This window comes from Culex pipiens, chromosome 2 (assembly GCF_016801865.2).
Source record: "Culex pipiens pallens isolate TS chromosome 2, TS_CPP_V2, whole genome shotgun sequence".
NCBI classification, from domain to species: Eukaryota; Metazoa; Arthropoda; class Insecta; order Diptera; family Culicidae; genus Culex; species Culex pipiens.
Genome location: NC_068938.1, coordinates 154,524,257 through 154,541,685, shown reverse-complemented (window position 1 = coordinate 154,541,685; position 17,429 = coordinate 154,524,257). Strand labels below are relative to the sequence as shown.

The following is a 17,429-nucleotide window of genomic DNA, read 5'->3' as shown; positions in this document are numbered from 1 at the left end:
GGGAAGATTGATTGGGACACCAGAAGCGGGCGACTGTTTTGCTCTGGATGTAGCGATGACAGCTTGACTACCGGGCTACCGGTTAGGGATTCAGAGTTTGAAATACATGGAGAATTCTTGGTTGATCTGGTGCAACTTAAAGTAACTTCACAAAACCACCCAGAAGTTAAACTTTCTTCAAAGACCGTCAGGCAACGCCTGGTCTGTAATACTGTTATAATCCTACGATCTTCATCCCGATATTTCACCTTCAGCGCAGATGATTTATGTCACCAGCTGTATCATTACCGAGCAGACGCAATCTTGTCGTTTTGCACTCTTGTTGCCCCCCGTAATACCATCCTAAAGAAGCGAAATTGAAAAAAGCAAGTTTCGCCAAAGTACAGCACAATAAAATATTTTAATGTATTCATAATAAAGCACCACCAGAGTCGTACGCTGCTACCACCGACTGCGGAATTTTGGGGGGCTTAACATGGCCGGTAGCACTTGGCAGTTCGTACGATATCGCGAAGATGCAGCTTCTGAATCTGGGTACGCAACAGTCCGGTGTGGCACACATGGTGCAAGAAATTCGGTAGAAGATGAACATGGTAAAGAAATCCAAGGAATGTATTTATTGAAAATGATGATTTACGAGGTCATTAATTTTCTTCGATTGCGCAATCGAGAGGACATTGGGCAATGCAGAAGGTTCCTACTCAACTTGTACGAACTCTCTGCAACAGCTCCCAATCCGTTGAAATCCGTGTGGTTTGAGTAAACCTCCGTTCACCTGTGAAAATAAGCCCACCTGCTCGTTAATTGACAGCTTGATCAACACAATCAGTGCCTTGAACCCTTTATTAAAGCATCATTTCACCTTCCAAAGGTCTCCAAAACGAATACCTCAAAGTGCATTTCACCGTACCGTTTTAATCTTCCACCGCCGGTCCAGATATGACCAAATTTCTACCTCCCTCTCTTTCCCTCTGGATGGTGTCGCTCCGTTCAAAATCTTATATCTTAATCGGCCCTTTCGTCATTAAACGATTCTTTCACGGGCGCACACACGCACCGCAGTTGCTTAAAATCTTAATTACAAAACTCATCAACTTTAACGCTTTTGACGGCGCGACCTCCCCGTGTGGCCACCGGATGGGGGCCGGCGATCTCTCGCTTATCGAAAGTGCGCGCCGCGATTAAGTGACAGAAAGCCGACACAAATCCGAGCGAGCATTTTGGATTAATGTGCGCGCGCGCTTTCGAGAGCGGGACCGAAAAGTGCGCCAGCCAAGTTGCGCAAAGTGCAGGTTGAGATTTGGCACCGGTCACCATCAGTCAAGTTCAGCGAGAGGGGTCACACTTATTTTGCCAAAAAAAAAAGGAACCGTAATCAGGGGTGACATTTGAACCCATGATGCTGGTATCCAGTTTTTAATTCGACTTTTTAAACAACTATATTTTAAATATGTTTTATATGACAAAATATCGCTTTTTTAGCTATGGTATAGTAAATCATTATTTTAAAAAACCTGAAAAAAATGCTAAAGAATTATTTTATTTGTGTTTTCTCTCTTGATCTCGAAATATTTTCAAAAATTTTAAACCAACCTTCTTCTAAAAAGGCCAAAAACTAAATTATTTTCGACCATATCAAATGTTTGGGTTAATAAAACATTTTTAAAAATCGAAAAATGTCACGATACCGCCAGCCAGTGGGAGTGACATTGGGTTTGGTAGATGAGATTGGGTCAAGATTAATTTTAAACGGATTTTGCAAATTCTCAAGTTCTTCTCTACGAAACTTAATTTGTTTAAAGTGTTGTTTAGGAACATATTAAGAAAACTTTGCTGACAAAATCAAAAATCAAACCAAAATCTCGTTCCTTTGAGCAAAACCTGACAATTTGACAGCTGTCCAAAGTTGAGGAAAGTTTTTGCCCAAAAATGACTTCTCCAAAAATCAACCCTATACATTTTTTTTTGCAATGCCAATGAAAAGTAGAACTGGGTGCTGAAAAGTTGAACTTTCCAACAATTGTATCGAAAAATAACTGTTTTCAATATGTTTTTGTTTTGAACGGTGAATTTACTTAAGGGGTTAAATACATGTAAATCGGCTAAAAAGTCAGAGGTAGATGTGAGCACACACTAAATTTTATTTAAAATCTGTTTTCAGGGCATTAAAATAAACATTTTCATCTATTATCAAAACAATTTTGGAGACATTTGGTTGTATCATTGCCAAGATATAGCTATTTGAAGTTAGCAGTTCAAAAAACGGGTGCCACGATATCTTAACACTGCCTTGAGCAAATCGGCTCAAAATTTTTGTGAAGACTCGTTAAACCGGTCCTGTATGCACGACGAAGGCCGATTTTCAAAAACATATTTAAAAAAGGTAAAAATATTTTTGTGGATTTCATATAAAATATCGTCAGTTTTTGATATTTGTATTTTTTAAAAAGCAAAATTTCAAGAACGGGCTTCGTCATGCACACGGGATTGTCTTGAGAGTCTTCACCCCGAATTTTAGCCAATTTGGTCCATCCCATCTCGAGATATCGTGGCACCCGTAAATCAACTCGACGATCAGAGAAAAACGCTCACAATGTTTGACAGTCCGCTTTGCGCACGTCAAAATTTTGAGCTTAAAATCTTATCTAACTCAGTTTAATTCTGTAATATCTTCATGAAACTTTCAGGAGTGATTGAAAATCATCATTTAAGGGGATTCAACAAATTTTCTGCAATATGAAATTTTGTGATTTTCTACATGTATGTAACCCCTTAGCACATGGATGATTGACATAAAATTTCAATCAAAAAGCGTTTTTAGGAATTGCAAAAAATGTTGTGAACAACTTGTTGCAAACCATGATTTTATCAAAACTTTCGTCGTATTTATCTAACTCGGTAAACCTCGTTGGATAAATAAACGGCACGTGCTGAAAAAACTGCTTTTTGCAACTTGTTGCATAAACTACTATTTTTAAATTTCGTCGTGAAATTTTTTACTTTTCCTATCATTCTCGAGCGACGATACGGCCTACTTTCCTCTACCAAAAAAAAAACAGAATTAAAAAAAAAATAATATCAATACTTATTTTTACTTTTAAGCACTAAAATAGGTGCTTAATAGAGAAACTTTTCAGCATTAGTATCGAAAAGTAACATTTTTCAATATTTTTGACATAATGTTTGTTTGACATAACGTTACATTGAAAAAGGTTTTTTCGGGATTGCAAAAAATGTTGTATGCAACTTTTAACAAAACTTGTTTTTTTTCAGCACTCGTCGCATTTATCCAACTTGATAAACCTCGTTGACTTAATGTATCGTACTGAAAACATGTTCTTTTGCAACTTGTTGTATAAACTACTGTGTTGCAATTCCGTCTTGAAACTTCCTACTTTTCCTGTCATTCTCGCGTGACGAAACAGCCTACTTTTATCTACTAAAAATAACAGAATCGAATAGAAACACATTTCAAAACAAATGCTGAAAAGTTCTACTTTTCAGCAATGAAATGGATGCTGAAAAGTTGAACTTTTCAGCACTTGTTTTGAAAAGTAATACTTTTCAACATTTTTTTTGATCTAAACGATTTATTGACAAAATAATTTCACTCAATGGGTGTTTTTCAGAAATGCAAAAAATGTTGTATGGAACTCGTTGCAAACCTTGATTTTTTCAGCACTTGTCTTATTTATCCAACTCGGTGAACCTCGTTAGATAAATGTACGACACGTGCTGAAAAAATCTTCTTTTTGCAACTTGTTGCATAAACTACTAATTCGAAACAGTTCGAAAAGTCTATCTATGTATTTGAGCATCATTTTAGTTTCGTTTGACCCAATGACACCCACCTTAAGGTAAACTTATGGGAAATTTGAATTACGTACTGAAAAATTAAGTCTGTCATACAGATATTCCCAAAAACCACCAAAAAAACAATTATTTCAACATTTTTATTTTTAAAATCGCTGTATCTTCGCAAGGCTTGGATTTAGGACAATGGTCAATATGGAAACTTATATGTTAAATGGTCTGGGAAATAGATTTCCACTATTGGATTTTAAAAATTTTGTCGTTTAGACCACTTTTCAAAAACAACAGTTTCAGTAAATGATTTTTGCATTTTTTTAGGAGAGACATACCATCCTGCATTTTTTGTCAGTCTTTTTGTTACATTTCAGGCTATTTCTTCAAAAATTTTGAACGAAAAAAAATCGTGACATCACCCTAAAATTTGACTTTTCAACTTAAAAATCAAAAAAATTCATAGAAGTGGCGTGTATTTTTGTTGCAAAGTATTTTTTTCAGAAAGCCCGTCCTATTTCCTACAAGTTTGTCTTTGACCACTTTTTGATACTATGCAACGGCTTCGAGATACAGTGATTTTTAAATTGCAAAATACAAAAGTATTTAAATACCTTACGCCCTTCTCAAATGTTATTTTCGAGTACTAGAAATTTTGTGATATTCTGAACATTGTTTTAGTGTACTTAAAGGCATACGACTACAACTTTTTAGAAGCCATTCTCAAGATACATATTTTTAAATATTATAATTGCCGTTTTGTATGGACAAGAAAATTGGTAAATTTTGGAAAATCCTTGGTGACACCTCAGGCTCGATTCCTTATGCCTTTGAGCTCTCTAGTAATAAGCTTGCTGGTTTTCTTATCTAGTTAGCATAAGAGAGCACAGAGGCAGCTATCTGTACTAATTTTGAGACAAATCGGTTAAGATTTAGAGGTAGCTGTTTAGAATTGAAATGTGTATGGAAATTTTTGAAAGAAAAATGTTTGCAGAAAATCAGTTTGGTTTTTTTCCCGGAAGATGGTGTTAATTGTTTGGAATTTATGTCAAGCGTGAGATTATATTGTGCAAAGCGATCCGCGTTGATTCTGAATATTTATCAGCATTTTTGTACGACACGATTTTTCACCACCAATGTTAACGTTCTTCATCGATCCCTTAATTTTAAAATATTTGGTTAAAAATTTGTAAAAAAAATCTTGTCTTGCTATGGACGAACTAATGATGCAAAATGACTTCTTTGGTCATTAAAAATTACACGCAAGGTTGCATTCTGAAAATTGGATTTTTGTTGATTTGTTTAAGTTGGAGGTCAAAAATTACCTCACTAACTTTTAAGTAACTATTGAATAGATGCTCCGCTGTGAATCCACATTAGTTCATTTATCATGTTTAATGTGTATTTATGCAAGCATTTAATGTTAGGAAATTTCAATGCTCTAGCAAGAGTACAAGTTATTACACCAGTTATTTTTTTTTTCATTTACTCACAGGTTCTTAAAATTTAGAACGATTTAAAAAGTTATTAGATTCTTTAAAAAAAAAACAAAAAAAAAATAAATTAAACTTCCACCACTGCAGTGCACTGTCCAAACCAAGGAACTCCAAGTGCGAGTGTGACACCGGTTGCAACCGCGCCCGGGACGTGCTCTTTTTAATTAAGACAATTATCAGATCGTCTTCGGGTACTTTTGGGACAGGGCGCGAGAAAGTCTTCACGACCAGACTGTGCCCTCCCCACGTGTGAACCCTGCCAAAAGTGAAAGAATAATTAATCGCAAAATTAATCAATAGGCCTGGCCACTGCAGCAGAAGCCCAACTGCACCGTTGATGGGCAAAGGCAACGCGTTAATTGTAGTTTTATTTTTCGGCACTACCGCGGGAGTGACCGCGTCGGGAGATCCTTATCGAACTTGACCAGGTTCTGCCCTCTGAGCAGGCGCAGAGCAGTTATACGGGAGCAGGAGTTTGTCACGACGCGGAATCTCACGCGTTGGGTAGCCGAGACTTGTGACCTTTTTGGTTTTGTGTTGTGAGAATTTTTTGAGGAAATCGCGTTCATGAGTCAACGAAAGGAAAAGTTTGTGATTGTTGGGTTTTGGATGGATATGTTTCAAAACTAAGTTTGTAAAGTATGAGTTCAAAATTGCACAACCGTGCACTGCAGATCCAATCATGACTTTCCAACAACCGTGACGAGACATCTCCCAGGTGTGCTCATCTCTAACCATGAAGAATAGAGAAATTATGTATCGCCAACTTCAATCAGCAGTGATAAAAAGTAGAATTATTATCAATTCCAATTGACAGATGTGTGACGATCAGGCGCGAGCGCGCGCATTACGATATGAACAACAAACCGGACCGGTGTCGCGCCGACTGTTGGTCAGTCGGTGAAGTCTTTGATCGGAATTCGATCAATCGGAAGTCGGCTGTCATCGGTGTCCGGCGCGCCGCCGCCTGTTTGATTAAGGTAACACATTTCCCCGGGTGACAAATTGCCCTTCTGGTTGGACCAGGTTCTTCAAGCTACGCTTCGGACCTCCAGGGGTGGTCCGACCTTTTGTGAAATCAAGTTGTCGTCTTTTTTGTGGTTATGAGGCTGTCAATGATTTTTTTAGTGATTAAAATTAGCCACCATGTAAGGGGTGGGGCGTTCTGGTGTATGCAAAATTTCCCAATTTTTCTCTCAGAAAAGTACATCGAAGAAACATTTGATGGATGGGTCTGTAGCCCGTGGCAATACACGAAACATCACCGGATTGTTTACTTACAAAATGTATGAAGCCCGTGTACGGCCGCCGTTGTGCGCTGCAACTATCACGTTGTCCTGGCACAAGTACGCTAATTGCAGAAGTCGTCGCTGTTGTGATATCGTGTGGCATTTGGCATTTACGAAGAAAACAAAACATTTTGCAAAGTTTTTTTTTTCTGTTTCAGAAAAGATTATTTCTTGCAAAAGATTGTATGCTCCAGTCTATCCCCCTGGATCTAATCTCACTTTTCAGAATTAATGTCATCATTCATCTCAAAAATTAATTTATAACAAGAATTACTAAACCTGAACTCAGTTGTTAGCTGTAGCTGTTTGCTGTTATTATTTGTGTCATTCTCCGCCAACTCACATTGCAGTTGCCCCGACTCCTCTTCGATTTCCGTAGAGCTTGCTATAAGAGGTTATTTCTAGAGTTTATTTTGAAAAGGTCCTATAAACCAAATTTTGATTTTTTGCTTTTTGGGTGTTTTTAGAAGCGCCTTGAGTCAGGGGTATTCAAAAACACCCAAAAAGCAAAAAATGAAAATTTGGTTTATTGGACCTTTTCAAAAAAAAACTCTCGATTTGGTCTTTGATTACGAATTCGACGTCCATTTTTCAGATATCTCATGACGGGGCAACGACCTCTTTTAGATTTCTGGATTTTTACTAGAACACGTTTTTCAGTGATTTGTGGCAGAGATTTGTAACAGTGAAGAGACAGAAATTGGGCGAGAAAGGGACATTTGTTTAGAACTGGACGCCGTATTTGATTGCTAACTAAAAATTTCGAAAAAACGTATTTCGTTTTTAAAACTGTTTTTTTTAAATTACTGTATTATTACTGTACAGTAATTTAAAAAAATAGTTTTAAAAACGCTGCCATTTGACACCTTGTTACTCAATTATCAAAAGTCGTGAAACATGTCAATTTATGGGAAATTTGATGTACTTTTCATTTTTTTCCATTTAGATCAACATTTTTACTTTGAAACTGCGGGTTTTTTTTTTGCAGGGGTACTTTTAAGAGTGTAATGATGTTCTGAGTTATGAGTTATGAGAATTTTACGATTAAGTTTGTTGTTCTTGTAAGACATTTTAAAACCTTTTTTTATATTATGGCTATGGCTTTGGTTATTATGTTTGAACTGAAAATTGTTTTTCATATTTGAAATAATCAATTGAATATTTGAATTTTAACTTTTAACTCATATCAGCAAAAAACAATGCTTTGAGAACATTAGCAAAATCTAATAAAGTACTCCTTAAGGGTGCACAGCAACCAAGAAAGTTGTTGGTTTCTTATTCCAAAATTGTCAGCTTTACGGACCAAATCCTGCAGCAATCTGATTAAAAAATAGTAAAATTTTGTTGACAACTGTTTACTAGACAGTCCTGTAGGGGGTGAAAAAAAATTGTTGGTATTTCTCGTAGTTCTGAAGACACTAAAATGGCTGCAACAAAAATCTTGGTTCAAAAGCTCTGGCTTATGTGCACCGTTCAAAAATGGTTGAACGGTAAAAAAAAAATAATTTTTTTTTGATCTAGATGAAACTTTGTCCAACTATTCCATAGGTCCAAAAAGCCATTTTACATCATTGGTTCTCTATACAAAATTGTCCAATAAATAGTGCTATGAAAATATTCCAAAATCTTTCCATGATTTTCTGCTCTATTTTACATTTTACATTTTTAAAGGGTCGAATAATTTGATTAAATTAATTTAATTTTACGTTTTTTAAAAAATATTTTTATTGGACAATTATATTTTTGTTGGATATTATCTCAAAATTATGAATTTTGTTTTTTTTTAGATTTTTAAATTTTTGATTCAGATTTCACAAATAATCCATTCACAAGACACAGATTTGCGAATATTTCCAAAGCAATTTTCTATCGACAGTAGGGTGCCCAGGATATGAGTTCCTTGAGCTATTTTGGGACTTTGGGCCAAATATGAGCAAAATTGGCCAACATTTACCTTTTGATACTCGGAGGCAGGGATGCCACATGATTTTTAAAAATGTCTGTGAAAAGGTCTATGTTTGTCTGTGTCTTTGTCTAAAATTCAAATAAATCAATTTACAGTCATAGAAATCTATCAAAAATTGTGTTTTTAAGCATTTGAAGACTAACGAAATAAGTTTCGATTGATATTTTAACAAAATAACAATTTAATGAAGTTTTTAAAAAGTCTGTGTACTTCAAAAAATGTCTGACACGAGCTCAAATGTCTGTGAAACACAGACAAATCTGTGTATCTGGCATCCCTGCTCGGAGGTGAAGTTTGTATGGGAAAATTCAGAAAAATGTAAGGAAAAACCAACACTCTAACGGTTTTGTCTGCAGGTTGTGCTACTACCATCAAAATATTCCCAAAAAACGAGATTCTCATTAGAAAATTATTTTTCAATCTTTGCAGAACATATCAAAGCTGTAAAGCACTATCTTGAAAACTTATTAGCGATTTAAAAAAGTATATTTTGCATGAAAAACTTTTTTTCACCAGATTCAGGCCTAGTTATCAATGGGTTAATCTTAACAAATTTCACTCAAAATTGTCACAGGGGTAATTTTTTCTTGGCACCCTACTGGACAGCCCTCAAATTTGTATGGAGATAAGGGGGAGAAAAATGATTTTACAGACACCTTTTGATTAATTACTTTTGCAAAATAAACGGTCTATGTCAATTTTAAGCCAAATCAGTAATGTTTTAGGGTTCGCTTTGCGAAAGTTTTGTGAAAAATATCTTTTTATGCAAAATCGTCTTTTTTAATTAACTGATAACTTTTCAGGATCAATTCGGATCGCTTTGTACTAATCGACAAAATTTCCACACCTTTCGATTTCAGAAAACATTTTTTTTATTCCAAAATTCTATACAAATTTCAATCTTAACAGCCTAAGCCCCTAAACCCTAACCAATTTGTCTTAAATTGGGACAGATGCTTGATTTTTCCTAAGTAATCGAGCCAAGGAGTGCCACCTAGGATTTTCCAAAGTTTACCCATTTTTCTTATCACCCTATTAGATATTTGTACAGAGAAAACAATAATGGAAAATGGCTTATTCCGACCTAAGGAATCGATGGACAAAGTTTTATCCGATTTAAAAAATCACAATGAAAAGTCGATTCGCTTAAGCGTAAAGAATTGCTCTGCTGGATTTTTTTTATTTTTTTTGTTTTATCTAAAGAAAATTTCATGACCTAATGACCTTATAACATTGATTTATTTTGTAAATATATCTCCTAGAGAATATAATGTAGCTTTTTATTTTCGGTATTTGCAAATGGATGTTGTTTTTTTTCATAAATTTCAATGATTTAAAGTCCAGATTCGATTTTCCGAAGGCCTCTGAAAAAAATCACTTCGATTAATTGAAACTACGGATAATTGAATCACGAAAAACCACTCAGAAATGATTTTGAATTATTATATTCAAGATGATATGCATGAAAAAATAAATTCTATGTTTGTTCTTTCACACACTAAAAGCGGAAAAATGTTAAAAAAATAAAAATTTCATAAAATTAAAAAAAAAACATTTATTTGATATCAAGATGTTGTTAAAAATCAACATATCACAATTCAACATAACAACGACGAACCAACCAAACTCTCAGTGGCCACACTCGAAAGGGCTTGAAACTCGGCGCGGTTTTTATTGATTTTCGATGCCGTCAGCTATCATTATTTGTAATTAATTATCACACAACGAACGCATCGCCGCGCCGCATAATAACGGCCGGACCACCACCGTCGGCCATGTTTTTATTCTGGTCATTTTTCGAAAAGACTCGCTGGGTGTCACGTTGAGGCCCAAATTGATTTTTATTTCGTGCAGGTATTTAAACGGAGTCGAGTGCTTAACAAAAAAACAGCGCTTCGAGCGCATCTTCACTTTATTGTAATTATTATTATCAGAGCGTCATTTGGGATGCATTTCGACCACGGAGGACTCGATGGACACGTCGGGGGTCAACCGCGTTGATTTTCCCCGTAAGTTGGTCTCTTGGCCCTGAGTCACTTTATTTTTATTATTTTGCGTATCGCTTGGGCTAAATTAAAATTAACTTTATCATTATGCTCATCGCGGTACCACCACCAGGGTAACTGATCTTCTCGCTGAGCTTTACCTTAACCTGGGTTTTTCTTTTTTTTTCACTTTTTTTTGCAGATGAATCAACAGTGTAAGGTGTGCGGTGAGCCCGCGGCCGGCTTTCATTTTGGAGCGTTCACCTGCGAGGGATGCAAGGTAAGAGAGCGAATTTACACCGCAGAGGTTGATCGTCAACGGGTCTAGAGCTAGGTTCTTGACCTGGACCTGTGACACGTTGGGTTGACCTGTGTTCCTTTATGCGTATCGTATGTGCAACTTGGATGATTCATGGGGTTTTCATAATCGTTTCTTTTGAGTGGCTGAGTGAAGCATTCTGCATTTTTTTTGAATATTTTTTGAAGGAATTTGGAACATTTTGATAGACCAGTAGATTCACTGAATAAATTGAAGAAAACAGAAACGTGATATACCATCTTCAAACGAGTAGAATTTCTTAGTCATACATTGTCCAAAACTCATATTCTCGATCTTAAGCATCGTTTACCGTTATAGGCACCCCCGGGTAACCTTTAAATCGAATCTGGCCGAAACGACCCCAAACGGCCCATTCCACCTTAATTGAGTTGTCGTCGCTAGGCAGAACTCCAGAGCCCATCTCAAAACTCATCCAATTTATGACCCTCGACGGGGCCAGCTCACATATGTTCGAGGTAATCGAATCCCCCAGCTGGAGGTCATGAGTACATGCACTCATTAGCTATCCCTGAGGATGCCCCGGTCGAAAAAAAAGAGTCGATCTTATTTTCATAATTAGCTAATGATACATTGATTACATCATCACGAACAACGGTAAAATAAACAAAGTAAGTCATAAAACAAAATTGAACCGGCACATCGGGCCGATGACGATCCTCCCTTTTCGAAAAAAAGCGACATTGGTTAGGCACAGTGAAGCCCTCTTTATGTCGATATCCTACACCGACAGGTCGTGAGTTTCGCTGAGGTTAACGCGATGTGAGGAATACATTGTTGGTTTCTACCAAGTGTCGGGGAGGGACCCCTCGCTAGGGCTCCCCTTCAATCAGCAATCATTATTCCGTCCTCCCCTTAAAAAAGCCTTAAAAGCGTCCCGAAAACAAGCCCCGTTCCGGCAGGTTCCCATCGAAGTCGTCATCACGTGAAAACTTTCAATAACTATAAAATTATTTCACCTCTTTTTGTGCTCGAGCTCTAATGATTGTTCATAAAAATTGATGGCATTATTATTATTTAACTGGCACGTTTTAAAACAACTCGGCCCTTTCGGGGGACTGCCGCCAGTCCGCGATTATCACGCCGGCCCTCGAAGTCTTATTATTTGGCCACGTCGCTTATTAAATTATCTCTCTCTCGGTCTCAAGCGAAATATAAGGCACCAGGGCAGTCGGCGATTCGGGTTTTTATAGCGCGGTCCTTAGTGCTATAATTTGGTACCATAACATATCGCGCGGCTGATCGCGATCGATTGGCCCTGACACAATGGAATGGGACCCAGTCTGGGTCTTTGTTTTTCGACGGTTCTGGTCACGGGATGACAGGAGGGGTTATTATTGGGCAGGTCCACACGAAGAGTGAGAGTGAGGTGGGGAGCGGTTTTCCGTGCTCTAAACGATAATGATGTTGATGATGATGACGGCGGTGACTATGGCTATTTGGAGGGAGGGGGGAGAAGGACAGGGCAGGGGTTCTATATGGAGATGTGGCCGTGATCGCTGTCTCAATGGACGAGCTTCTGGAATGAAATATGTAAGGCAGGGATGCCATAATGTTGTATGTTCTCAGTATCTATATTTTTGACAAAAAAATTATTCCAATACAAATATTCAGCTTCATATTTTATCTTCCAATCTGTATCATTGAACAAAGCTCGCAAAATTTAATCGAGAGGTATTGATGGAATAGTCGTGGCAATGTATCTAATGCAAATCTGTTTATTTTATATTTTTAGTTCATTTCTTACCAAAAAATAAAACCTCATATTTCGGACCTCCTTTCAATTTATCTTCCACAGAATGAATCCTAGGTTTGGTTTCTTAGAAAATTCTATAGCAATCCGCACATTGCCTTTCAAATATTGAGCTGTGTAATCCGTCTTGTCGAAAAATTAGCAATAAACTTTTTCTGGGGCTTCCTCACGACCAAAGAAGGTATTGTGCAACATTTATTCATCCGTTCAAGTCTCTATACAATTCTGGAAACCTTCAATATTCGAGAATCTGTATCTCGGGAAAGGATTTTCTGATCGATCTGATGTCTTCAGATAAATTGTAGGTTAGAATAAAGAAAAATTCAGAGAAATATAGTCATTTAAAAAATAACCAACTTTGTAATTTTTTTTTCCTCTCTTTACCCAAAATAAAACATTATTTCACTTTTAGTATATAAGTGGAAAAAATCCACTTTTGAGCCACCAAACAAGTAAAATAAATGATCAGATTTTTCAGATTTTCAGATTATGCATAAAATTTTGGAAGGGATGAATTTATAAGCAATACAAAGTTTATATTGCCAAGGTCAGCCAAAAAATAGTAGTTTTAAGATGTTCACTAGTTTTCCCAATTATCCAGGTTTGTATAGGGAAGCAACTCCCAAGTAACATTTTTCCAGGAGTTCTACAAGAGCTCTTCAAGATAGCTACAGCATAGCAGTTTGGACCGCGGTAGGATAAAATTCTCTTCAAAACTTTTCAGGTGTTTGGAAGAGTACTTGAAGAGAGTTTTATCCTACAACGGTCCAAACTGCTATGCTGTAGCTATCTTGAAGAGCTCTTGTAGAACTCCTGGAAAAAATGTTACTTGGGCTTATATGATCAAAATAAAAGTGGGGATCAATCAATTTAAATAAAGTATTCTTTTAAAATGTCATCCAAATCTGACATATTTAAAAATATTTAATAATATTGGAAAAATTCAAACAAAAATTATAGTTTCTACGACAAATCAATATTCTAAAAAATAGTCTTCTGATTTGAGCTCATTATCAAAATAAAAAAATCATTTTATTTTTCCTTGAAAATCTATCTTCTTGGGTTTTTTTAACTAATTTTTTTTAATTGGTCTGTGGGAATATTTTTTTTAATTTGTGTTGCCTCTAAACAATGCAGAAGGGGGGGGGGGGGCAAATAAAATTAATATTTAAATTTAAATTAAAAGCCTTGGGTATTAAAATGCAATTTACACTAGCCCAGTTTGTTATGCAATCATTGGTTTTAAATTTTTTAAGTATTGAGAAAAAAATTATTGTAATTTTAATAATGTGCATTGGATTTTTTTCAATTTTTTTTCAAGCGAGCCCAAACATGCTAAATATGATTTGCATTTCAAATATATGTTGATAGGACTTTTATTTCTATCAAAAATTTAAGTGTTATAAAAAATACATATTTCAAAACAAATATAACGTTTTGTAAAATGAATGATTTAAAAAAATACTATGTAATAGTTTTTTTCTGTACAACATACTGTTTTTTGACAATTACAGGTAGAAAATTAGAAAGATGTATTCTACAATAGCCAAGAAGATTCTCTAAATTTTTTTAAGCATTGCAAATCGTTCAAATAGTTTAAGAGATAAAGAAAAAAATATTATTTTAATTGCATTTCAAAATCAACCAATTTAATAATACAAACATTTTAATTAACTTAATAAAAAGTTGCTTAAATACACATGTTAAAATATTTTTTCGTAACTTAATTTTTTGGTTGATCAGATTTCTGTTTTTTGTTCAATGCTAAAATTTTAATGTTTTGTGATTTTTTTTTAAATTTTCTGCAACATTTTTTTAATCAAGCCTAGCACCTCTTTGAAACATTTCAAAATGCTAGACTTAATTTCAAAATATTAAAATTATTTTATAGGGAACAGAAAATTTCACATTTGTTGAAAATTGAACATAGACCGAAGTCCTTAAATATCGTTAGTTAGAAAAAAATATTGAAAAACTGTATTTCATCAGCAATCAGCTACCCGATCAAAAGATTGCAGATCTAGTCAATAAAAGACAAAAAATACAAAATACAAAATATAATTCAGTGTTCGAAATCCACAGGAAAATGACTTTAGGTTTTTTTTTCTAAATTGTTTGAAAATTTCTGGGAAAACTAAAGTTGATTTGTCAAATTCTTAAAAAGTTTTTTTGGGTCAACTTTGACCATATTTTTTAACAAATATCCCTTCAATTTAATGTCAAAACAATCGTGTTTTTTTGTTGTGCTCTCTCTTTATTGTGGTAAAAAGCTACTTGTTTAAGTAAACAAAAAAAATTAGGCAGTCAAAAATCACAAAAAGTGACTAGAAAATTATCTCAAACAACTAGTTGACAAAAGATAACTATTCAAATTTGTTATGCAGGCCTTTAAGACTGATAATAATTTAAATGCACTTAAAAATACAAAAAATAACGATAAAACATAAAAAAAAACAAGAAAAAATTTGTTTTTCGTTGAATAAAATGTAATATGTATTATGAGAAATTAACAATTAGCAATAAACAGTTAAATAAGAAAACAAGATTTTATTTCCGTTTTGCTTTATCATTCAGAAAACTTTTCTTCAAAACATACAACTTCACGACACGAAATCAATCAGAAAATCCGTTTTTAAGATGCAGATTTTGGAATATTTGCTTGTCTAATTTGTATTAAAATTAGTAAAAACTGTTTGAAAACACTCATAATGAATTTTAATTTTATGATTACAGAACGAGAAAGGATTTAAAACCAAGAGCAAAATTTGTTCTGCCATCTGCCAGCACTGCCTCGATATCCCCTCCAACCAAAATCCCCCAACTTTCCGTCCCCAAGTCTCGAAAAATAGTCGCCTTCCCCAACAGAAGTGTTTCCACGAGGCGAGAAAACTGACAAAAGGCCCCGAAGTGAAGGAAACCATCAACAAAAAAAAGTTAAAAGACGCCCGAGCAAATCATATCGTAAAACGGTCATAAATCCTTATAAAGTTATATTTTCGAGTAAACATAAAAATTTATAGCTTTATTAAGAGTTTTGTTACGATTTTTCGGGGTCTGTTTTTGCTTGACCGTGGAGAAACTGGTTCGATCGTCTTCGGAATCGATTGCGTGTCGTGGGGCTGTTTTTTGGGGTTTTTGGGACGGACGGCAGGAAGCGTTCCGAAGCGTTCGGTAATTACAGTCGGATACGGTCATTGCGTGGTGGAACTTTGGCGGTCTTAACATTCCGATAGAGTCCTCCCATTGAGCCTAAGTAGCGTGAAATCGCGAGACGGATCGCGCGAGATAATTGAGGGCTTTTAATCAGACGGCAAAACATTGCGAAAACGATTTATGGCTTATGCGTCGATTCGATAAGCACTGCATTTCCCATTCGCCCGGGTCTGTGGGTCATTTTTGCGTGAAATGTGTTGCACGAAAAGCGCATATTTTTGTTGTGGACTTCTTGGCGCATTTTGTAAAGTGGACCTGGGCGCGCTACTTAATTAGCCGCGACCGATGTTGATTGAGACACTTGGCTTGATGGAGGTGATAAGATTTTATGGGGGCAATTTTTGGGAAGTTCTCCTCGTTCATTATTGGGACAGGAGAAGAGTTGTGGGGAAATTGAATGATTTCATGGAATTTCGTTATCGAGGGCATTCTGTTTGTTTACCAGGCACCCCATACAATGTTGAAGCTTTCAAGACAAAAAATCAACCTTTGAAATGCATAGGACCAACTGGGACATTTGACCAACTGAAGACATTTATTTGACCGACTGGGTCATTTGATCAACTGGGAAATTTGAGCAAGTGGGCCATTTACCCATCGGGGACATCTGGTAGACTAGGAGAGACATTTGACCATCTGGGACATTTGACCATCTGAAAGACAGGGACAAACTGGGACATGTGACCAACTGGGACATTGGGATATTTTAACACCTGGGACATTTAGCAAACTGGGACATTTGACCAACTGGGACATTTAAACAACTGGGACATCTGACCAACTGGGACATTCAACAGACTGGGACATTTGACCAACTGGGACATTTGACAGACTGGGACATTTGACCAACTGGGACATATGAACACATGGGACATTTAGCAGACTGGGACATTTGACCAACTGGGACATATGAACACATGGGACATTTAGCAGACTGGGACATTTGACCAACTGGGACATTTAAACAACTGGGACATCTGACCAACTGGGACATTCAACAGACTGGGACATTTGACCAACTGGGACATTTGACAGACTGGGACATTTGACCAACTGGGACATCAGACCAACTGGGATATTTTAACACCTGAGACATTTAGCAAACTGGGACATTTGACCAACTGGGACATTTAAACAACTGGGACATCTGACCAACTGGGACATTTGACAGACTGGGACATTTGACCAACTGGGACATATGAACACATGGGACATTTAGCAGACTGGGACATTTGACCAACTGGGACATTTAAACAACTGGGACATCTGACCAACTGGGACATTCAACAGACTGGGACATTTGACCAACTGGGACATTTGACAGACTGGGACATTTGACCAACTGGGACATTAGACCAACTGGGATATTTTAACACCTGAGACATTTAGCAAACTGGGACATTTGACCAACTGGGACATTTAAACAACTGGGACATCTGACCAACTGGGACATTTGACAGACTGGGACATTTGACCAACTGGGACATATGAACACATGGGACATTTAGCAGACTGGGACATTTGACAGACTGGGACATTTGACCAACTGGGACATTTGAACACATGACTGGGACATTCGACCAACT

At 36.2% G+C, this 17,429-nt stretch overlaps 1 protein-coding gene across 1 annotated transcript in view; it reads left to right on the top strand.

Moving 5' to 3' along the window:
• Nucleotides 1-17,429, top strand: part of LOC120426361 (protein embryonic gonad-like) — a 170,881-nt gene that overhangs the window by 97,409 nt on the left and 56,043 nt on the right. The window contains exon 2 of the mRNA XM_039591121.2: nucleotides 10,743-10,820. Coding sequence (XP_039447055.1) covers nucleotides 10,743-10,820 — 78 coding nt within the window. The remainder of the gene's footprint in view (nucleotides 1-10,742; nucleotides 10,821-17,429) is intronic.